This window comes from Pelophylax lessonae (assembly GCF_965119305.1).
Source record: "Pelophylax lessonae genome assembly, chromosome: 3".
Lineage (NCBI taxonomy): Eukaryota > Metazoa > Chordata > Amphibia > Anura > Ranidae > Pelophylax > Pelophylax lessonae.
In genome coordinates, this window is record NC_138770.1 from 284,485,128 (window position 1) to 284,508,783 (window position 23,656).

Below are 23,656 nucleotides of genomic sequence, written 5' to 3' on the forward strand. Positions count from 1 at the left end.
CCTGGGTTTACATTTCACAGGCTCAGCACAGGATCTGATTTTGGCCTGGACCTGTAGATCGGTTCTGCCCAAATGATTGGCCTGGACCTGATGACTGATCAGTTCTGAACCCAATCAAGCCATCAGTGGGACCGTGGGCCAGAGCAGCGATGGCTAGTGATGTACCGATACGTCACTTTGCCTGGATGGGGCTGACCGCCACAGTATATGTACTTGCGGCAGTCAGCAAGTGGTTAAAGCAGCAGCTACGTTTTTTGATGGACAAAAGAGAAAAGGTCTTTACCTCTGCGTGCCAGCAAGTGTTTCTCCACCAAGTCATATTTTGCTCACTGAACTGCAACCCAAACACTTGTATCATGAGTTTTCTGGATTCCAGGTTAATATTCTATTTAAATATACACCTGTGGTAATGCTAGACCCTTCATTACAAAACTCAAACATTCTCCCCACTGTATATCTGCATTTAAATTTTTTACTTGGAAATTTTAGTGCAACACTTTGTATACTATTCCAGTTGCGCAAAAAGGGCTTCTGTCAGGTGTAGCAGGCACATTTTACAGTGAGAGTATGGAGGATGCAAGATGTCAGCCAAAGTTTTTAACCCAAAGAGACAAGTCCCTCTTGCAGGAGGTAGAAGCACCCATGCATTGTGAAAAAGTGTTTGTTGCCCATCTTGGCAAGCTTTCTAGTTCGATTTTCTTCAGAATATTTAGATGCAGACTTAGGAAAGGAACAGTTCTTGGTCCTGACAGCTTTTGTCCCCCAAAGGATTCTGACACCGTTAGAAGACTTTCCTCTAATCATTTGGCTAAAATAACCCAGCATGCACCTTTGAAGGGCATATGTTTCAGCTGTTTGTGGAGGGAGCTCTGAACCAGTTTTAGCCATAAGAGACTCTCCCAAAATGTCCACACAGAAGGGTAATGTGTCAGGAAAGACGTCCCATTCTACAGCTAGGCACCAATTGGAAGTTAAGGGCCACAGGTTTGCTAGTTTAGGCAAATCATATGGCTAAGAGAGCGCCTAGTACAGTGCAAACTATATAGAGCCTTCTGGCAGCACCAGCCACCTGTGGCTTCTTGATGCGGTAGGAAGTTTCCCCACTGCACCCAAGTTCTTTGCTGCCCAAATTGTGAAGGACTAAGGATCCCAAATTTTAGGGGCAATTTATGTTAACTGCAGCAGACTAAACAGATTATTCAATTATGCTACCTAGGGTCTTCCAACAACTAGGTTCTGCCACAGCTCTGGACCTGCAAGTACCCTGGCTAGCCAACTGTGCAACTGCCTGTTGCAGGCAAGAAGCTTCAGGTCATCCCAATAAGACTTATCCAGATCAAGGATTTGATCTAATACTAAAACCACTCTTTAGCATGGATTCTTGAGTTGGATGCAGTTATTGGTTAAAAAAAAAAAAAAAAAAAAAAAAAAAAAAAAAAAAGGGCCAAGTTCACCTTTCATTACAGGTTATGAAAAGACTGCCCTCGGTTTTGCCAGCTAGTTGGGGTGGGAGGAGCTCTGCAGGGCAGAGTCAACCTTTATTGTACAGTCACCTGGGCAGGTGGAGCATGACCAAATGCATCCCATCATGTACAAGCGAAGTGGTTAAATGACAAAAGCTAAAAAGGGTAGTGTTGGCATGACCAATTGTTATCAGCACACAAAAACCCCCCACCACACATCAAGTTCTAACCCTGGATGAAAGTGTTTGCTTTGAATGTTAGAGCATTTTTGGTTTGTGGCGTTCACGTGCTGTGTAGGTCTGCTTTAAATGTCAATACATAAATTTTGTGATGCATACAGATACTTTTCTATAGCCCGAATAAAATTACACCTCGAGTTTAGCAGACCAAAAACCGAAAACACAGGAAATACCATTTACAATTTATTAAACATTTAAATGTGCAATGTGGCAACTTTACATTTAAGCCAAAGACAACAGATTGTTGGGGCTCAGGGTCTAGCACAAATGCACTTACCTTTTACTGAATAAATATACATTAACACAAGATATAGGCCTTTAATTTAGTAAATTCTACATCTGTAATGTACAATAAATGTGTATATGCTAATTTAACATAATTGGCTGATTTTATACAGCACTTATATCTTTTAGTCCATAAGTAAATTATTAAATGATAAAGAACATCAAACACAACCACTTCCAAATAACTAGGAAATAAATGTCTAACACAAAAAAGTAAAGACCCCATTGCTTTACAACCCACCCCAACAGTCTAAACTCTGGAAAGAGGATAAGCCCACAACTTCCCTTCTAGAGAAGGCGACTACAGTCGCTTTGCTTATCAAAAAATCGAATTCTGATCCGTTATGAGCATTGAGACAAGATTCAATATATTTCCAAAGAAAAGCACAAATGCGCGTCGTGATTCGCCAATTCAGCAACAGCGAGTACGGCATTCAAAAAAAAAAAAAAAAACTCATCCCATGGATCAAATAAGATCAGCCACATTCATTGGCATCTCCTCCACAGTAGTATTGTAGAAAGTCTCGATATCTCGAAGTATTCTTTTATCCTCTTCTGTAACAAAGTTAATTGCCACACCTTTTCTACCAAAGCGACCTCCACGTCCAATCCTGCAAGAAAATATAATTTTTGTTCATGTCATTCATAAACAGGACAACCAAAGAATGAAGCCACCAAGCATAGTGCGCTATATACAGTTTGTATTTTCTAGAATCTGTCTTCTGTTGACTCAGGCTGGAAAATCCTCATGTCAGAAATCCTGCTAATATACCTTCTTGAAGAACAGTTCCATGTCCCTAAAGTACATGTGCAACCATTCTAATGTACATAAGAAAAAGTTTGTTCAACTTTGTAACAAAGCCAAATGCTGTCTAAAATGCATACATGATCATTCAACCATGTTAAAGTTGAAACGCAGAATGATCCGACAATACCGAAAATGCCTCCTTTCCTGGTATTTAACCTAACTCTAAGGTATTACCGTCCATAATTTGCAGTCACCCATATTTCTGGCCTCCATATATAGCAGGGGTGCCTTTTGAAAACACAAGAGGCATGTGGTGAAGTAAACTTCCATACATTTACCTATAGGCAAGCCCGTTTAGGAAATGTATTCTACATGCAGCCAGTGACAGCACTGGTGCATGTTCTTTGAAGGAATGGCAGGGATGGCCGTTCTTCAGAGCCCTGTGCCATGAATGGCAGCGATGCCATCGCAGCTCTGGCCATTCAGAGACTGAGTCTGCAAACCTGGAAGACAGGTGAAGATGGAAGCTGCCTCCAGCACAGACATCTCAGCGCAGGAGGGCTTTGTTTAAAACCAAATTTAACATAATGTGCTAGTATGCGATGCAAAAGACGCACATTAGGACTAACTTGCCAGGGGAAAAAAAAAAAAACCCGTTTACTCCCTCTAAGGAAACTGCACGTTTTAGATCAAGAGAATCCAGCTAAAGTAACCCAAGTGTTGAAACAAGTTTTGCTACATGGGCAAGTGAAAGTAACATGGCAACAACCAATGCAATTTAAAAACCAAAGAACTGTCAGCCACAGTATAGTGGTGAAGAACAACTGTGTAATTCACTGTGGAATATGGCTCTTAATATCCCAAAGATCACATCACTGCTAGGTACAAAAAAACCTTCACAGATTGAGTCTTTGGATTAAACCCCCCCCCCCCCCCAACTGTTGCTGAGCAAGTCCCATCATGCCTGCAATTGTCAAACTTACAATGTCTCGTGGACATGTGGTCAACACCTGAGGGCTGCAGTTTGCCCACCCCTGATCTACAAGATACTCCAGCCACACATGTAATAGGGAACTGAACATGCATATTATCCGGTGCTCAAAAGCAATACAAGAACACAAATGTCTGGTGAAAACCTATGCTAAACAGCAGTTTAAGGCAATGAACTGCTGAAAATGCACAAGCAATCAATATAGATTATAAGCTAGGCAACTTGAAAGTATGGAAAGTTGACTAGCCCTGATCCTGCTGCATTGCAGGCTGAACCAAATTTAGTCCATGTCACCTTTACATTGTTGTAAAGACTCAAGAGCTTTATAAACGCCACCAAGTCTGGGTAAATAGACACCTTTACTGTTGCAAATCCATTTTTGAAGGTAATTTTCAAACTGATTAAAATGGTAGCATTTGCCTAGTTCCACAGCACCAGGTGTGTATTACTAAATTACCAGACTGGTGATCCTATGTACATAGGCACCAGCAGATATTCCTCCCCACACCCTGCCTAGTTTTATTGCATATTATACACTGGACATTTATTGTCTCTTCTGCTTAGTAGTAATCCACACCATCTAAAGCCACTGATGCCCAATTAATGGCTGTATTTTCTCAAACAAATCCGGCCAAGGTTTGAAGATACTGTTCCCACCAAGTATGTGACTAAAGAAAAATATAAAGTGCATTTTTGCTGCCACTCGAGATAAATAGGCCTCATTTGTACGACTTTGTGGAACCCATTGACTTTTAGCATGTTGACTCCCAGTCCACATCGGCTTCCCATGCACCCAAATTACACCACTGCTGCAGGGAAAGCCTTACCTCTTGATGCCTCCCAGCCCTTTAAGTTCAGGATGCTGGGAGGTGGGGTTTATAATCATGCGACTACTGTGATGGGCTGGCAGTCACACAATTGAAAGTTCCCATTCGCAAGTAGCGATCTGGAACTTGTTAGCCGCCTGGGAGCACTGACAGTGCACACTTTGCCCCAATTCATGAAAAAAAAAAATGCAGCCACTCAGCACCAAGGGGTTAAACAAACTAGTTTTCAGCCTGTCTACAGAAAATGTACTTTTAGTGCTTTTTGCCTAGTCAGTTTTGAAAACTGAATGTTCAGAGACCCCCCCCCAAATGCCACATTACTTTTATAGCATGGTGTGTGCCTGCAGTGTTGAGTAGTAACAGATCTACATAGCTAAATTATGAACATGTAGGCATGTAAGAGCAGACAGCCAAAGCATTATTCAATTAACCAATTTCCCCAACTGTTGTATCTAGACAACAGAAAGATATAAAGACATTACCTTTACAAGTACAAGTCCTTGTTCCACTGGCCGCCATCAATTCACGACCAGATGTGTTTTCTCTGGTCAAGAGAAATACACACCAGTTCCATAGGCCATTCTCTGCTGCGTCCGGGAGCAAACGGTACTCTGCTCCTTAGCTATTTAAACATAAAAGCTTTGTAAAGATTGCCTGGGGAATTTACTACATGCCATATTATAGACAAAACCTGTTTGAAACCAAGCGTCCCTGTCGGCTGTTTTGTTCAGAACAGACAGGGATAGTAGGAAGCAATTTATTATTTGCAGGGGGAACGACAGAACAGCACTTCACAGCTATACTGTAACTTAACCTGCGTTATTTACTTTATAAGGATAGAAAGTGCTTTGGCATTCAAAATTTTACTGCATTTGCTGAAGGTCATCTGATAGAATTTTCTTAACCACTAAACTAAATAAAGTTACAGAAAAGATTTAAGAAAACAAGTATTGTATACACAAGAATACAGTTTCACAGGCTGCAAACAGTGAGACTTATCACAAAAGAATTGTTAAACAGTGTTACGCTTCATTAAAGCACAAGTAAATAATCCCAAGTAAAACATTACAAAAAAAATAGTTCTAACCGTCCCAAAAGATTGAGGGAAAAAACAAACACGATGCCCTTACCAAATGGCCAGGATCCCCTGGTGACCGGTAGGTCTGGCAAACTTGGGGAATTCCCCTTTAAACCACATTCTGGTATGAGCCTTCGAAGGGACTTCCAGAGCTCCCAAACAAGTTCTATGAAAAGCACTGGATAAAGTGTAAAACCTAACTGTTTAAGATGTGCACAAATACCATTTTATCTTTTGAGTGATCCCTTTATTCAATAAATCAACATCTGGCAGGTGCAAACAGCATCCATGAAGCAAAGGACTTCCATCTCTTTTTGGATAGTTTAATTTTAATTTCCACTTGGGATTACTTGTTTTACTATAGCGCAACACTTTACACTATTGTATATACAGACCTGTGAATGTAATTTTCACGGTTGGTTGGTAGGTCATAATTTATCACCAGGGAAACCTGTTGCACGTCTATGCCACGTGCCTAGAAAAGAAAAAAAAAAGGTCAGTCATTGGAACACATTTGACTAAAACCTTTAGTAATTGTGGACAAAATGTTTTTCCCTGTGTTAATCTATGGCAGTCTACATAGTTAGCTTCATTGAAAAAGATAGCCATTTTTATTTTTAATTTCTGCAGCAGTTTAAAATTATTCAATGAGCACCTTTTGCAGAATAGTGACTTCTAGATAAGCATCAAAATTGACTGTTTAGAACACGAGGCACGTGGTGAAGGATTCCAGAGTTAAAACTGCATATTTTAGATCGAGAATCCATCCACAGTTAAGTAACCCAAGTGTAGTTGAAACATGGGCAAGTGAAAACATAACAATTCAATTCAATTAAAAACCAAAATAACTGTCAGCCACAGTATAGTGGTGAAGAACAACTGTGTAATTCACTGTGGAATATGGCTCTTAATATCCCAAAGAACATCACTGCTAGGTACAAGAAACCATCACAGACTATACAAGTCTTTGGATTACACCCCCCCCTCCCCCATTCTTAAGTCACCCTTACCAGTAAATCAGTAGTGATCAATACTCGACTAGATCCAGACCTGAACTCCCTCATAATGACATCTCGTTCCTTCTGATCCATATCACCATGCTGCAATGTAAGGGTGTGTTATTAACTTATCTTGCACAGAACTGTAATAGCTGTTTGAGACCAAGCGTCCCTGCCTGCCACATTGAACAGTCAGGGATAGTAGGAAACAGTTTTATTTCAGCAGGGGGAACGACAACACAGCACCACACTGCCATATTGTAACTTATCCTGCATGTAAAAAAAAAAAAAAAAAAAAAAACACAACTTACCAGAGCAGATACAGTGAAATCTCTTGCATGCATTTTTTCTGTTAACCAGTCAACTTTTCTTCTTGTATTAAGAAAAATGACAGCCTGTGTAATGGTCAGTGTCTCATACAGATCACAGAGAGTGTCCAATTTCCATTCCTAAAGGAGAGTAATTTAATATTTGGTTAAGCAGCTACATGCAATCTCAACAGCTTAAGTAGGTCACAGAACAAAGGCCAGTAAAGACATTGTACAAAGCTGGTGCTTCTGTTCTTACCTCTCTTTCAACATTAATATAGAACTGCTTAATACCCTCCAAAGTCAGTTCCTCCTTTTTCACAAGAATACGAATTGGATCCCTCATGAACTTTTTGGTCACTTCCAACACATCTGTGGGCATTGTGGCAGATAAAAGGACAACCTTAAAAAAAATAAAATAAAACAGCATTAATGCCAATACTCATGCATTAATGAAAGTTCCATAAACCTCCACTTTCTGCAATTGAAATAGCAAAGTATATAGCCACCAACAAACATTTAGGCTGTCAATAGAAAATTTCCAATACAAAAAACTTGCTTTGCACCAGATCAAGCTATACAATACTTGAAATGTAAAATGTATAAATTTGATTTCTGAACTATGTCCCAGGTAGAGTCTATATTGATGATCGCCTAAGGCACTCATACTAAACATCCACTTTACACTGCCAAGTATTTTAGTGTTCGCTGAAAGCATGCATAAAAATGCAGACTCAGCTCCAGACGTTTACCCCCTTAATGACCAGGCCATTTTTTTGCGATATGGCAGTGCGTTAACTTTGACAGTTGCTTGCTTGTGCAACGCTGTACCCAAATAAAATGAGGACTTTCCCCATAAGGCTTTTGTGGCATTTGATCATATCTGCAGGTTTATTTTGTGCACTATAAACAAAAGCGACAATTCTGAAACTTACTTTCTGCTATAAAACCTATATATAAAAAATAAAATCTAATAATTTAGGCCAATCTGTAATCTGCCACATATTTGTTAAAAAAAAACCCAAGTGTATATTGATTGGTTTGCGCAAAAGTCATGTCTACAGACTAGGGGATAGATTTGTCTTTTACTAGTAATGGTAGCGATCAGTGATTTTTAGCAGAACTGACATTGCAGCAGACAGATTGGACACCCGACACTTGAGGGGGACCAGTGACATAATCCGGGCTAAAAATATGCACTGTTAACTGTACTGACATTGGCAGGGAAGGGGTTAACGCCAGGGGTGAGCAAAGGTGTAAGTGCGCCTAGGGAGTTCTTTTTAACTGGAGAATGTACTCAATAGATGAACACAGACCTGTGTTCCTAAATATTAGGAACACATGATCCCTGTGGTCATCTGTGACAGATCAGTAGTCTGTCTTGTTTACATAGGCAGACCACCGTTCTGTCTCCACGGGGATCATCGTTGGCCAGTGGACATTGCATCTGCTGGATCCACCGATTGGCTCCCCTCTGGCCATTGGCGCGTGTGTGCACCCCCACTGTCTATTACACTAAGCGATGTACAGGTACGTCATTTCACGCAAGAGTTGACCTGCTGCAGTAAAAACTACGGCAGCTTGTCGGCAAGTGGCTAGCTTTTTTTTTTATTAAAAGTGTACAGAAGGGATTCCCATTCAGTTTAAACTGCAGCATGCTCCATTTAAAGTGTGGCACATAAGGAACATTTGCAGTTTACCTTGCCTGCATCAGCTACACAAAGCTGCAGCATTACTGTTCACAGAGCCTCATGCAGGAGAACAGGAATATGATCCGATTGAGTTACCTGAATATTTGTGCTAAGCTTCTGAAAGATTTCATAAATTTGATCCTTAAACCCACGGCTCAACATTTCATCTGCTTCATCTAAAACAAACATCTTGATCCATTTAGGAGCTGAAACAAACCAGAATGAGCAGGGATGACTCATGCTTTAAGATGCAATGTACACAAATAGACACTAAAGCCTAGCTGATATAAAGTCCAGCTCCATGTGTACAACCACCTTTTCCTAAGGCTCCATTCACACCAGAGCATATTGTTTTCAGGCTTTTATGTAGGTGTTAGGCATTGACATCTGATCAAAAACTTGTAATCTGCCAAAAAAGAAGCTCATGTACTTTGAACTTCAGGCGACAACACTCAGATGTGAACAGGGGCCATTGAAATGAATGGGATTTTGCTTGTTGGGCGTTTGGAAAGGAACTTCAGAGATGAGCGTTTTAGGAGCTGAAAAACACTCAGGTGTGAACAGGGCCTAACATGACGTTGTAAATCACTCCTCCTGCCCAGGCTCTGAAGGATATATGCAGACAGAACTATGGAGTAGAGCCAATGCTATATTCCCCAGTCAAATCTTATATAACATGACCTAGTTGACACAGCCACATGGGATGAAAGTGGAACTTGTAAAAGCTTAAGTGCACTGCATCTTGTCAGCATGTGCAGTTAAATTTATCAGTTTTTCAGGATGCAACTTAGAGAGCCTGTACACAAGGCAGAATTGGCACTGGTACATCCCATTTAGACCAATGTACTGACATTTCAGCATCACATGAAACCCAATACTTCACCACTTACATAGGTAGCGTCGATTCAGCATGTCAAACACTCGCCCAGGAGTCCCAACGACTATGTGAGGTGCTTCTGCTTGCAGCTTCTGCATTTCATTACGGACATTTGTGCCTCCAATACAAGCATGGCATGTTGCACCCATGTAGTCACCCAAGGCCAAAATAACCTTTTGAATCTGATTAAAAAAAAACAAAGTATACATTTTACATTCACACAGTGATAAGCTTTACATTGCCAATTGTAATGCTAGCGCTACATTATCCACCTGTCCACAACATTTCTAAATAAATAAGACTGCTGCATTAGAGATTCACATTAGGAGCCACAGCCAGTGAAGTGTTTATGCTACAAGCTTAAAAAGCATGCACTTTCCAAGTAAAAAACAAAAACAGTCATGCCTAGCAAAAGTTCTAATGCTGCCAATTTAGGCAACAAAAGCAAAATTATTTTTATGGTTAAACTAGTAGAATGCAGCTATAAAGCCATTTCGAAGTGTGTGTGGAAAAATTCAAGTCTATGAACTCCCAACTCATGCAGCACTTGTATCTTAGAACAACAAAAATATAATTTCTTATGCATGAATAACACAGGCCATTCTTAGCAACTTGCCAGAAGACTGAATTAAACAGAATGCAAGAAAGCTTTAATTTTCTGGCATAGTCCTTTTTCACAAAAGGGTAATACCATCCACTTTAATTGGTTCTCTGTAGAATGGGGGTACCAACTGGGGATTCATACTAACTGAATGTTCAGATTGCTCAGGTTAACAGGCTTACTTTTGAATTCACTGTAAATCTGACTTCAGTTGGGCCAGGAACTGTAGGGCTTCACATGATCCATCACCTGCCTGATCTGATGAAAGGGGCAGCCCTGAAGTTTAAAGAAATGTGTGAAACCATTAAATTTGATAAAGTTATGCATTTACCAGTATGACAACTGCCCAAGGTCAGGGGGAAGTCAACATTTTTAGCCAAAACCTTGAGTTAAAACCCTTGTCAGGTTATTGCCTGCTGAGGAGTGTTCCAACTGATCATGAGATGGAAATGCAAAATTTTTGTGTCACAGAACCAGGTGATGAATATTTTACTGGGGACACCTCTCAAAGTGACCACTCTTCAATAGAACACTAGTCACAGGCAGGAGAAAAAACCCAACTGGGTGCCAAAAAATGTCCTACTTAATGCAAAAAAAAAAATTGCTAGAGAAACTAAATAGCACATGTCATACACAAGCCTGCACCTGTACTTCAGTCCTAAGCAGAGTAGACTTCTCCATAGATGCATGTCAACATTGCAAAAGGCTGTTGCTGGACTTGAAAGGCAATAGAAAATGGCCCACCCTGCCAGAGCACCAATACACAAAAAAAAAACAAAACCAAAATCCCCACTACACCATTTATACTCTCCTGATTAATGCTGCATCCGTCGCTCACCAACTAGAGAACAAAGCAAACACCGCTGATTGCTCAGTTCTTCCCCTTTGTGACTCTTTGCTCTCCCCTCCAGTACTTAAGTGCTGGGCTGTGGAGGGGCCGACTCAGGCTCTCAGCAGATTGGTTCAGAGGCTGAGCCAGGCATATGGGCTGAGGTTTTCAGAACCTGGACCGGCTTCTGATGTCAGCAGAAACCAGGTCACAAGAGTGCAGAAGGAACTGATCCATAGAATAGTTTTGGAGAGACTCCTTAAGTGATCCATTCTGCAGTACTTCCTACAAGCCACCTTCCTGTGCTTAGACAGGAGTGGCTCAACATATTAAAAAGACAATGCCCATTTTAGTGAAAAAAGGGCCAATAATTCCCACTACCCAAAGTGAAAGAAACATGCAATATCCTGCACAGTGAAGATTATAGGGAGGGAAAAAAAATGCAGTGCTGTACAGCCTTTGTAAAAACTCCTGGTTGCATCCACCAATATGAATTGCTTGCGCCATTCTCTGACGCAAAGCCCTAACTGTAGAAAAAAAAAAAAAAAAAAAAATTTACAGTAGGAGTCGATTGCTTTTTATCTTCTCTGAGCAGGCAAGTACCTAGCTATAGGCCTTCTACTGATGGAATTGGGATAAAGCTACAGCTGTGAAATGTATCTTGTCTGTGTACCCATCGGAATGTCTCCTTGTCCTGGGTAAGACAAATAACTGGAACTGATGGATGGAAAAGTGAATCTTATTTTTCCCCCTTAAACCTTCCAGTGGTGACACGTGTTCCTGTGACAGTCCAAAATGGGTTACCAAACATGGTCTTGCATTTTATCTACAGGATCAGAACCAGGGGAAATCTTAAGACAGGTGGCAAGTATACCCGGAGAGTTTTAACCCATTCCCTATACTAGCTAAAAATGAAACAATCCAGTCTTAGACTAACAACTTTACTAAAAGAAAAGTTGCCTTTTAGACATCTACAGTGTTATTTAACTCAAATGCTGCACAATGTCAATGGGCTTTCTGTACAATACTTTGTATAGTACAGTAATCCCCCGCTCCATCGCGGTTCAGTTTTTGCGGTCCCGGTAATTCGCGCTATTTTAATTAGGACCCATTAATTCAGATATCGCGGTCCCGGTAATTCGCGCTATTCTAATTAGGACCCATTAATTCGGATATCGCGGTAATATTTCGCCATTTCGCGGTTATGTAGCGGTGAATGAGAGAATCAGAGCGAGGCTGTGGTGGAACGCATGCCTCGCTCGTGGACCGCACCGAGCGCGGTGACGTTAGAGGGGGCGGTAACGCGATTCGGAGCATGTGCAGATGTGCTCCGTGCTCCTTTGCCAACTACAAGCAAGAATGCCCGCAAGAATGCCACCCAAACGCCCATCATCTAAGGCTAAGGCTTCTGGCGAGCCAAAACAGAAGAGGAAGTTCCTTACAATTCAGGAGAAGGTGAAACTTCTTGATATGATAAAGGAAGGACAGAGTTATGCTGCTGTAGCCCGCCATTATGGTATGAATGAATCAACGATTCGATACATCAAAAAGGATGACAAGAATATCAGGGCAACTGCTGCACTGTCCATAAACCAAGCTGCAAAAAGAGTTGTTTCTTCCCGCAATAAAACCATTGTTAGGATGGAAACTGCATTGGCCATTTGGATCCAAGATTGCAGAAAAAAAAGCATCACATTGGATGGTAACATCATCAGGACACAGGCAAAGAAGCTGTACGACACTTTTGCCAATGAAGGAGGCTCTGAAGAAGGCTCTGCCGCAGCCGAACAGTCAGACAACGACAATCCTGATCAGCCTTCTACTTCTAGTACAGGTACATCTTCATCAGGAGACTTTTCTGCCAGCAAGGGGTGGTTTGACCGCTTCCAGAAACGCTATCAGTTGAAGAGTGTTTCATTGCAAGGTGAAGCTGCATCTGCCGACAAAGAAGCTGCTGAAAGGTACACCAATGAGACCTTCAAGAGTTTCATCGAGGAGGGTGGGTACAAACCAGAGCAAGTCTTTAATATGGATGAGACCGGCTTGTTCTGGAAGAGAATGCCCAAACGGACTTACATCATGAAGGAGGAAGCCCGAGCCCCTGGATTCAAGGCTTATAAGGACAGAGTAACCTTGGTTATGTGTGGAAATGCTGCTGGGTTTATGATCAAGCCAGCCCTGATCTACAAGGCCAAGAACCCCAGAGCATTGAAGCATAAAAACAAGAACCAGCTACCAGTCTATTGGATGCATAACCCTAAGGCTTGGATGACTAAACGCCTCACAACTGAGTGGTTCCATAATTGTTTCATCCCAGCCGTCAAGGTCTACCTTGCCGAACTTGGCCTTGATTTTAAAGTGCTTCTGCTGATGGATAATGCAGGAGGCCATGCCATGGATCTATCGTACGAAGGAGTGCAAGTTGAGTTCCTTCCACCCAACACCACGTCTTTAATTCAGCCTATGGACCAGGGTGTGATACGAGCATTCAAGGCGCTGTACACTCGCAACTCCTTGAATCATCTTGTTGAATCCATGAACAATGATGATAATTTCAATTTGAAGAACTACTGGCGTAATTACACCATTGCAACTTGTCTGGAGAACATACAAAAGGCCCTCAAGGAGATGAAGAAGGAGACCCTGCATGCCTGTTGGAAGAAGCTTTGGCCAGAAATTATTCATGAATATGAAGGGTTCTCTCCTGACGAAGTTCATCATTCAGCTGTGGACAAATCAATTAGGCTGGCGAAGTTGCTAGGAGGTGAAGGTTTTCAGGATATGACCCAGGACGATGTCAATGACCTAATTGAAACCCATTCAGCTCCACTAACCGATGAGGATCTGACAGAACTCACCAAGTCAGCGAGTGAGGAGGAAATGGAGGAACATGAGGGGGAGGATGAAGAGGAAGGCTTGTCAATTGAGCGCCTTGGCAGGGTCATGCGTACGGCCAATGACCTGAAACAGATGTTAGCTGATTGGGATCCTGACATGGTTCGTTCACTGCAGTTCCAAAACAGCATTGATGGAGCCATTCAGGTGTACAAGAACCTCCTCGCCCAAAAGAAGAAACACGCCCAGCAACTGCCTATAACTATGTTCTTCACAAAACAGAAGAAGGCCACATCCATCCCAAGTACCTCCACAGGCACCTCTGATGTAGAAGTGGAGGTCATGGAGCAGCAAGAAGACAACCCACCTACACCAAAAGAAGCGCCTGCTGAACCTGCGCCTTCAAAAGGACAGTAGCTGCTCTTATTTGCTGCTTATCGTCATCTTCTTTTCTGCTGAGTACAGTACAGTACTGTACAAATACTGTACAGTACTCTTTTATTTACTACTGTACATTATACAGTACTGTACTTTTAGCACAATAGTTTTGTGTTTTTACAATGCTCTTGCTCTCTATACAGTACTGTACAGTACTCTTTTTTTTACTACTGTACAGTACTGTACTGTTAGCACAATACAGTACAGTAGTTGTGTTTTTACAATGCTCTTGCTCTCTCTCTATACTGTACAGTACAGTACAGTTGTACAGTATTTTTTTACTACTGTACAGTATACAGTACTGTACTGTTAGCACAATAGTTTTGTGTTTTTACAATGCTCTTGCTCTCTCTCTATCTTTTATGTGTTTTTATTGTTTAAACGTTTGTTTAAAGACCTTTAAATGCTATTAAAAAGTTAACAAAACATGCCTAGGGTGTATTTAAATAGGGTCTTTCTATTTCGCGGATTTTCACTTTTCGCGGGTGGGTCCGGAACGTAACCCCCGCGATGGAGGGGGGATTACTGTAAATCTCAATTTAGTTACTTCTGGTATAGTGTGTCACAACTACAAAGGTTTAAGTTGTGAATGTTCCTGTTGGTATCAGAGGCATAAACCAGCCATTTGTAATCTCCAGAATATCTGATCTAGCATACAGGGCTTGGGTCAACTTTGGCAAGCATTCAAAATGGTTCTACTCCTACAGAGGAACACTTAAAGTGGGCTTAAACTCCCCATGTATAATTTTTACCTATAGGTACTGTACATATCGCCTAAACTTGCACATTTAGGAAATATTTACTTTACATGCAGCCAGTGGACATTACAGGCACTGCAATACCAAAGCTGTTCCTTCAGAGCTGTACTGTAACAACCACCTCCGCATGCATGCGCAGGAGTGATGTCACAGCCAGCTCAGCCAGATAGGCCCAGAGCCAGAAAGATGACTAGGTGAAGATTAAGCATCTTCAGCAGTGAGGGTTTAGTTTCAGGCAAGTCGGTCAATGTGATAGTATGATGCATACTAGCACATTATAGTTTAAACTGCCTAATGCACAATTTTAGAAGTAGTTTACTACGGCTTTATGTGAACTGCAGCAAAATGTCTCAAATTGTAATCATTGCCAATGTCAATTTAGGGATTATGAAAAAGTAAAGCATTTGGGTGAAATGCTCAGAATACTATTGTCACAAACACTCTGCCATTACAAAATTTACTTCTACACATGTGTACTAGGGCCATTATTACCACTGTACTAGTTCCATCTACCTGGATTAGCCAACAATTTACAACCAGGTTCTATAAAAAAAAATTTGGGTTCATGAAACCCAACACAAGAACAAGTCAGGTTGCTCAGTGCAACCCATTTTTCCAGTCATTAAGAATTGTTCTTTAAATGCATGCAACCCATTTAGTAAACAGAGGACTGGGAGATTAATACTTTTGCCAGAAAATGCCTGAATTACTGAATGCACAAGTGAAGCAAGAAAATACATGTGCTTTAACAAGCAGTCAGCTCCGGTTATAAGCTTGTGAACATGAAATTAAGCATTTAACATTGTGACATGCATGCCAGCAGTAGCTGCAGAGATCGTGTACTGCAGTTTTCATATTGCACAGCTGCATATTCTAAATCTTACACATCCTTCACTACACATCAAAAAAGTAAAATGCAGTCTGCAAAACTGTTAGGCTTAAGATGCTTTAGTGAGCCATCAAGTTCATTTTACAGTTGTGCAAACTGAAAATTGAGCAGCACGCACATTTGTAACTACCCTCGCAATACCTGTTGAGCCAGTTCTCTTGTTGGAGCCAATACTAGAGCTTGGGTCTCCTTAAGATCAATCTCCAGCTGCTGCAGGATGGAAATAGCAAATGTGGCTGTCTTGCCAGTACCTGACTGAGCTTGGGCAATCACATCATACCCTAAAAAAAGTAGGATACACATTTACTGTTCCCACATTTTACTGGGTATGTGAACCAAGACAAATAAACAAGTGATCAGAAATAATGTTCTCTCCATTATCAGGTCAGTCCCGAAAGATGGTTACCATCATTTCACTTGTAAACATTAACAGATTATGAATTTTAATCCTATATTCCCCAGCTAATGATTTATACTGTTCATTTTAAAACACAAGTCACACCAACCTTTAATGCAAGGGATGATTGCTCTTTGCTGGATAGCAGAAGGCTTTTCAAAACCATAAGCATAAATTCCTCTCAGAAGAGATTCCTTTAGATTCATGTCATCGAAATTGTCAACAATTTCATTCCAGTTACTCTGCAAAAAGAGAAAGGCTTATATACACTGTATGCCAAGAATAAAGTAAGGAGAGCAGCTTGCATCATACCAACCTCAATGACACCATCGGGGTCCATTCCTTCTGGGCCGCCATGGTCTCTACAGCAAAAGAAATGGTATTCAGTTAATATCTGCAGTCTGAGCATTATAGACTATTATATTTTACATCTACAAGTGATCAGCAGAGTATATTTTCTCCATTCCAGGTCAGTCCCGAAAGATGGTAACCATCATTTCACTTGAATCATTACATTATCCTTTATAAACTAAAGTCTTGACTATACAAAAAATAAATTGTGAAGGAAGCGCTGCCCTGACCAGCAGTCAATCTAGAACAGTGGCTCCCACAGATCAGGTTTTCAGATTTCCTGCAGCTTGCATAGGCACTCCTAAATCAATGGGAATGGCATTTACAAAATTTTTAGCTAAGGAAAATTCCCAAAACACTGCCTATTTGGAGTAAAGCCAATCAAAAAAAAAAACAAACAAAACCACACAAATACCTTGTTACCACACCACTTTTCACTCTTGACCATTTGGAACTTCGTGATTTAAAAAGGACTGGTTTACTGCTTTACATAAGCCAATGTCAGAAAAAGCAGTTTTTTTTTTTTAACTGGTATACAGAAAAAGTTGCCAATTCAAGCGTCATCCAAAACACACAGGGTCTTCATCTAGGAAAATCTGTGTGTCACAACACAAGCATAGGATTACTTCCATATGCCCTTCCATAGAGCTAATGCTAATAGCCCAAGCCATAAGCAAAAGAGAATTTTGGAAACCATTTGCTGCCTTAACTAACTCAATTTACAGCTGTAAATCAGGTCTGGTGCACAGTACACAAGCCAGAATAATTTAGGGCTTATTCACACTATGTACCATGAACTGCATTTTCCCACACTAAAAAGCAAGTCACTGCTAGGGCATATGGAAAAAATTGTTCTCTATGCGCCCAGTTCACGTCACAAATCTGGAAAATTTGTAAAACTACAGCATGTCTGCATTCTTCTGCCGAGCACTGAATTGCTTCAAGTCACCACTCTCTGCAAGAGCAGACACCATCACTAGCCTGTGCAGTACAATTTTATTTACCATGTGGTAGTGTGAACCTAAAGACAGTTGCACAACAAAGGAAACAAATGAGAAAAATGTAACATTTCAAAGGTTTTAGAACCATGAATGAATTCTAGACATAACATGTCCCATTAAAAACATGTAGCTGAGGGTTTCATAGCATGCCATCAACTTAAACACTCATTTAAACTATATCCACTCAGGTAACTGAAGTGCACCTTTACTTACTAGTCAACCCATGAGACTTCAAGCCTAATGAAGTATTGGCCCTTAGAACAAGTCCCCATCACTACTTTGTACTACAGTCAGACAGCACTTGCAGTATTACTGCAAAAGCACCATTTAAGCTCATTAATCTCACTGGTGAGTGCACAGCATTGCTCTGGTGCTCTACTCCCAGGAAGCTGTAAACACTGACAGCCATGGATAAATTAGGTGGGACAGAGTCTGATATCACTGCTTCTCTTAACACCTGGCTAGTTTATCTGTAAAGAACAGAAATAGAATAAAACAGCCTTTTACCCAATAGCTCACATACAGAGCCATAAAATGTGCAGTTAGTAACTTTACTTCTATCAAAGCAGGTGCATTACCCACTTTGGGCCCATGCATACATCTGTAAAATTGTACAGTGCTCAGCTCCATAAACAGAAAAGTTGGCATCTCAGGCCCTGCCTAGACTTACACTGCTGCCTGAATGGCAGCCATGAGGCTACATGCTTCATACACAAGTACAGGGCACTTCCTGATCTGGCTACCAGCTAGATCCTGCATAGTCTATTTTCACATGGTCATGTACTATGAAGCAGCCAAAACAACAAGGTACAACTGCCAAGTAACCAGTTTGTCATGAATGGGTACATACCACACAAAATAGCGAGTGCCCCCCCCCATTATCACCCTACAATGAACTAAAGTATTTCAATATCAGGACCCAATATTAGAATGCCACATGGCACTTTGGAAACTGTTGCATGGCTTAGTTGCAGGAGTGACTTTCATGCTCAGTAGTTATTTGGGCAAGTTTGTTTCTACAGAATCACTTGCCAAAGGGTTAAATTTAGGATCTAATGAAACCTCAGTTTTAAGACCCCTTGCACCATTAGTACAGTGGCTTAATGGGCAGTAATATACTCCAAATCAGGACCCTATTGCATAGTCTGCATCATCTTCCTGTGCTTGTGTTGGCTTCCTCTAGGTCAGGGTGGGCAAGTCAAGGCCCTCCAGCTGTTACAGAAAATCTCTAACTTAACAAGTTACACTTGGAACTGTCTCCAGGAGTCATATTGTAACTGTCTTGCAATGCCTCATGGTTAGTTCAACTGGAAAGTCTTGCAGTTTGCTCTGGGTACTTTGTTTCCCCCCACACTGCAAAAAGATGCTGCAGAGTTAAATCAGAACTAAGGGGTTAATACCCACCTTTCTAATGGTCCCTTGCCAGCGTCTTCACATCTGAATACACAGGAGGTTCCTGCAGAGATCAGTCTAATGCTGTTAAAGTGATACTAACCCCTCCTATAGCCAGGGAAACTGCCATATTGCCCTCAACTTCAGCTGCCATGGTGCTACACGTGATCAGTTATGACACCAGCCATTTGAAAGGGCACTTTAGTTATTCACGCCATGCTTTCAATGTAACCGTTTTGGGAAATTTAAGTGAAACTTGATGGAGAAAAAAAAAAAAGTTCTAGCAAGGAACACACATTCCACATTATGCTAATAGAATTAGTGCGCTGTAAATTGCCTCCAGCATTGTTCCCGTTTCTTCTTGCAGAAGGCTGCCATTTTGCCTAAGTTGAGCAGCAGTAAATCTTTAGGTCGTCAGCATATTGGCTTCTACAAATCCAGCAGAGCAGGATGAGACATTACACAATTTAAACAGTATAGGCACTCATTTTTAACATTGCCATACTTGCAAAAAGAGGCAAGCCTGAAGTGAGCAAGACTTTAGGTCAATGTGCTTAGTTCCACTTTAAGCTGAGTATGCACAGCTCAGTTTACAACGCTGGAGAAGACAGCAAGCAGGGATATTTTATTGCAGAAGAGACATGGCAAGCCTCTTCCACAAGGAAAACCTGCCTGCACTGTTACAACAGAACTTCAACCGTTTTAAGCTACCCTAGTACAAGGATCCGCAAACTACGGCCCTCCAGCTGTTGCAGAACTACACATCCCATGAGGCATTGTAAAAGACATTCACAGACATGACTAGGCAGGATGGGAAATGTAGTTCCTGAACAATTGAAGGGCCATAGTTTGAAGACCCCTGCCCTAGTATATTCCTAGGAGAGGTAGGGATCATTCACATGGGAAGGGAAGTACAACCCCCCCCCCTCCAGGCCATTCCCAAAGCACAGCAGGGAACTGGCTGTTTCCCTTAGTGGAGACAGCGGTCGCAGTATCCAATTGAAAAAAATCTAATGGGACATAAGTGTTCCAATATTAAGTCAGCAGCTACAGTATTTGTAGCTGCTGACTTTTTTTCTGAAGAAGCATCGAGCTCTGCTTTAAAAGGGGAGGAAAAAACCCCAACTATCCAAGTCTCCATGCTTTATTTTGCTGAGAAATCACTTTGAAAACACCCTCTAACATTTCTGGCAATAGCCATCTTAAGGACATGATTCACAACTGTGGCAGTTACTTCCTGGATTCCAACTGCCCTTAGCTCAGGCATGCATGCAGGAGTGCTTAGCTGAGAAAAGCAGATACCCCCTTATGGGACGTATGGCAATTTTTGCCTAAGCATTGAAACCAGGAAATAAAAGTTTAACTCAAATAGGATACTTTTTATATCCATTTACTAATGCTAGTGAATACACAATAACTAAAGCGCCTAAGCTAGGTTCACAGCTATGTGCATCCAGAGCACATGCATCTTCCCAACAGTCACAGAACAGTGCTGCCCTGGTAATGGCAAACTCCTGCATCTGCAGACACACCAAGCCGCATGGTGCCACAGCACCATGTGTTTTGTTGTGGCATTTTTAGTAGAGATATGGCTTTCCCGTGTTCCTTACATACAGCAGCCTGTTATAATTAAAGCCATACATGTGCCATGTGTTTTGTTGTGGCATTTTTAGCAGAGATATGGCTTTTCTGTGGTCCGTACATACAGCAGCCTGACAAGATTAAAGCCATACATGTGGTAGCACATTAGAAACATGCTGCGCCTGCCAGTTTGAACTAAGCACAATCATTGCTATGCAAACACCTGTAATAAAAGAACATTGCACTGCACATCCCACTGCTGTGTATGAGCCGTGGCTTGTTCTAGAGTCTAGTCCAGTGATGGCGAACCTTGGCACCCCCAGATGTTTTGGAAATACATTTCCCATGATGCTCATGAACTCTGCAGTGTAGTAGAGCATCATGGGAAATGTAGTTCCAAAACATGTGGGGTGCCAAGGTTTGCCATCACTGGACCCTAGGACAAGGTTCCTCCAGAAGTAGCTGAGGGTTCCTTGATCAAAAAGCAGTTTTTACCTCTGTTCCCACTGACCCTTTTAGCTCTCTGTAAGGGGTGATTCTTCCCACTGAAAATCAGACTAATGTATTCAAAGTTGTGAATTTTAGTAGGGGTTCCCTGACACCGGAAGTTTAAGAAAAGGGCGAGGAAGGTTGGAGTAGGTTTTCTGTACACTCCGATCCAGGAATGCCATGTAGTGAATGTTGATCACCCAGCAGTTGCAGTGAAGCCCCCTGCCACCTCAGTAGACATTGGTAACAAGATCCATCAGTCCACAATTAGAGATGAGCCCCTACACCGCAGAACACCCCCCTCCCTTCTTTCTCTCCGCCATGTTGTGCCAAAAGCATCAGGGTCCCCTCCCACCCTGCGGCGCTGACGGCTCCCGCCTCCTCCCCCCGGCGGGCGTCCAGAACTGTGGCCGGGTTCGGGCGGTAACCCAGGCCGTGCACCAAAATGGCGGCCCGCCATGTATAGGAGTCACCATAGCAGCACTGTACAAACAGCAGTTACTATGAAGGAACGTCCTAAATACAAGGCACGTACACGCCTCATTATAAATGACCCCTTCCCTACCGCTACAACCAGCCTCGCCCTCCACACCCCGGTCTCCATTACCTAAGCGGCCAGGCCTTGCTACTTCTGAGGCGCTTCTAACACCCCTCCGCCGCAACACTCCTCCCCTTAGTGGATGCCGCTTGTCGGTTCCAGCCACAGCCCACTGAGCTATCTGTCCTAAGGAGAGCGGCGGAGAAATACCTGGAATAGTCCGCAGAGCCACCTGACATGTTCCACACCACGTTCCAAAACTCAATTGAAAAGAACTAGCTAAGGTGGCACCGGCCATTTATAGCACCGGAACTAGATTTCTGAACGGCGCATGGATCCCGCGCCGACAATGAAAAAACTTCTCCCGCTAGTCTCCACACGCCGGCCTGAATTAACAAACGCCGACCAGTGTTACTGCCGAAACGATGAACGTTCGAGCGGTCCGTTTCCTCAGAATACAAGCGTTTCCTCCGGGAACGAGGCACTATTTTATCACGGCACTCTTGTCACTGGCGGAAAGATATTGCAGCAAATAGTGAGTGGGTTATAGGTCTGTAGGCTGTACGGGGTTTCTTATCCCGGCCCTTGCTCCTGCTGGTTGAGAAGCCACGCCTTACTTGCGGCCAGGACTTTGACTGACATGAGTGGCGGTGACGTCATGGACAAGTTAGCCCAGTGCAGTGTGCACTGCTGGGTAATTGCAGGAAGGTAGAAAGTGCTTGTGAGGGAGACAATTCGCTTGTGTGCAATGCTGAAATAAGTGCAGGCGAAGAGATATACATGTACAAGAGCTGCCAAATGATTTCTTTATTTCTGTACATTCAGCCATGCAATTTACTCAACTCCTGCAAGCTGCTGGCATGACTTTACTGCCCTTAAAGGGTTACTAAACCCACAACAGTAAAATCAGTCTGTATATGCATTAAAGCATGCTTGTTATACTCACTGTGGAACCTAAGGGGTTAATCCTCTGCGTAATGGCTTATGCTGCTGCCTCAGCCAATGAGGAGTGAGAGTCCTTGGAGAGCTGAGGTTCTTGTGCACATCGCCGGATCGAGATGTCAGCCAGCACCGTCTAAAGACGGGGTTCCTGTCCCTAGGGAAAATGAGGTTCCTGTCCTTAGGGGGGATGGGGTCCCCATGCCCAGGGGAGGTGGAATTCCCATGAAACAAACAAAAGTAAAATTCCCAGTTCAATTTGCTAGCCAGTTTGCTTACCAACCAGATTTGCGTCAAAACAGGGGTTTAGTTAGCACACATTTGCAAACGCATGTGAAAGCTGCTGGGCCACTTCACGGCTCCCTGTATACCTGCAGTCCTAACTCTAATGAATTTATAAGAGCCTTCACAGTGGAAGCACATGCAAGCCAATGGATAGATAGGGGGCAGGTGAGCCTGGAGGTGGCCCATCCCTCCTAAAGGTAATTGGGGGCATAATGGATGCCCAGCTGATGGTATTACAGCAAAGCAGTGGAATTCCCCTCCCCAGGGGAGATGGGGTCCCTGTCCCCATGTGAGAAGGGGTCCCTGTCCCCAGGAGAGATGGGGTCCCCAGGGGAGATAGGGTCCCTGTCCCCAGGGGTAATGGTGTCCCAAATAGGGTTCCCCCATATTGCAGTGTCCTCTGTACCCCATAGCAGTGTCCTCTGTCCCCCTTTACATCACTCCCATAGGATCCTCTGCCCTCTCCCCCCATAGCAGTTTCATGTGCCCCCCCAAAGCAGTGTAATCTGTCCCCATACCCCCCTGCACCCCCACACACACACACAAACTCACACTGTGTAGGTAGAACTTTCCTTCCTTACACAGCAGAGCAGAGATCGGCCAGTATCACAGGGCTGAATGGAGGCAGGAACTGCTGAAGTTAACTTTTCACATTAACAGGCAGGTGATTGGTTGCTAGGATTGCCCGGCAACCAGTCACCTGCTGTTTAATGTAAAAAATTAACTCCAGCAGCTCCCGCCCCCATCCAACCCTGTGATAACGAGTGCTGTACAAGGAAGAGGAGAGCAGCAAAAATGTTTACGGGCCCGGTGGACATGGGCACTGAC

The 23,656-nt window shown here is 42.5% G+C and overlaps 1 protein-coding gene across 2 annotated transcripts; it reads right to left on the reverse strand.

Annotated features, from left to right (window-relative positions):
- Positions 1 to 2,005: 2,005 nt before the first annotated feature.
- EIF4A2 (eukaryotic translation initiation factor 4A2) lies at positions 2,006 to 21,927 on the reverse strand. 2 transcript variants are annotated; one of them, XR_014225013.1, is made up of 12 exons: positions 21,815 to 21,927; positions 16,569 to 16,614; positions 16,362 to 16,494; positions 15,997 to 16,136; positions 9,519 to 9,687; positions 8,725 to 8,834; positions 7,197 to 7,340; positions 6,941 to 7,078; positions 6,642 to 6,731; positions 6,027 to 6,106; positions 5,036 to 5,175; positions 2,461 to 2,598 (listed from the first exon to the last, which is right to left on the reverse strand). XR_014225013.1 is itself a non-coding variant. In XM_082249413.1 (11 exons), the coding sequence occupies exons 1-11, from the start codon at positions 21,841 to 21,843 to the stop codon at positions 2,454 to 2,456; spliced, it is 1,224 nt and encodes a 407-aa protein (XP_082105539.1). In that variant the 5' UTR covers positions 21,844 to 21,927; the 3' UTR covers positions 2,006 to 2,453. The 2 variants fall into 2 exon arrangements, 1 of the variants encoding a protein (XP_082105539.1); XM_082249413.1 differs by lacking the exon at positions 5,036 to 5,175 and having other exon boundaries at positions 2,006 to 2,598.
- Between the last annotated feature and the right edge of the window lie 1,729 nt (positions 21,928 to 23,656).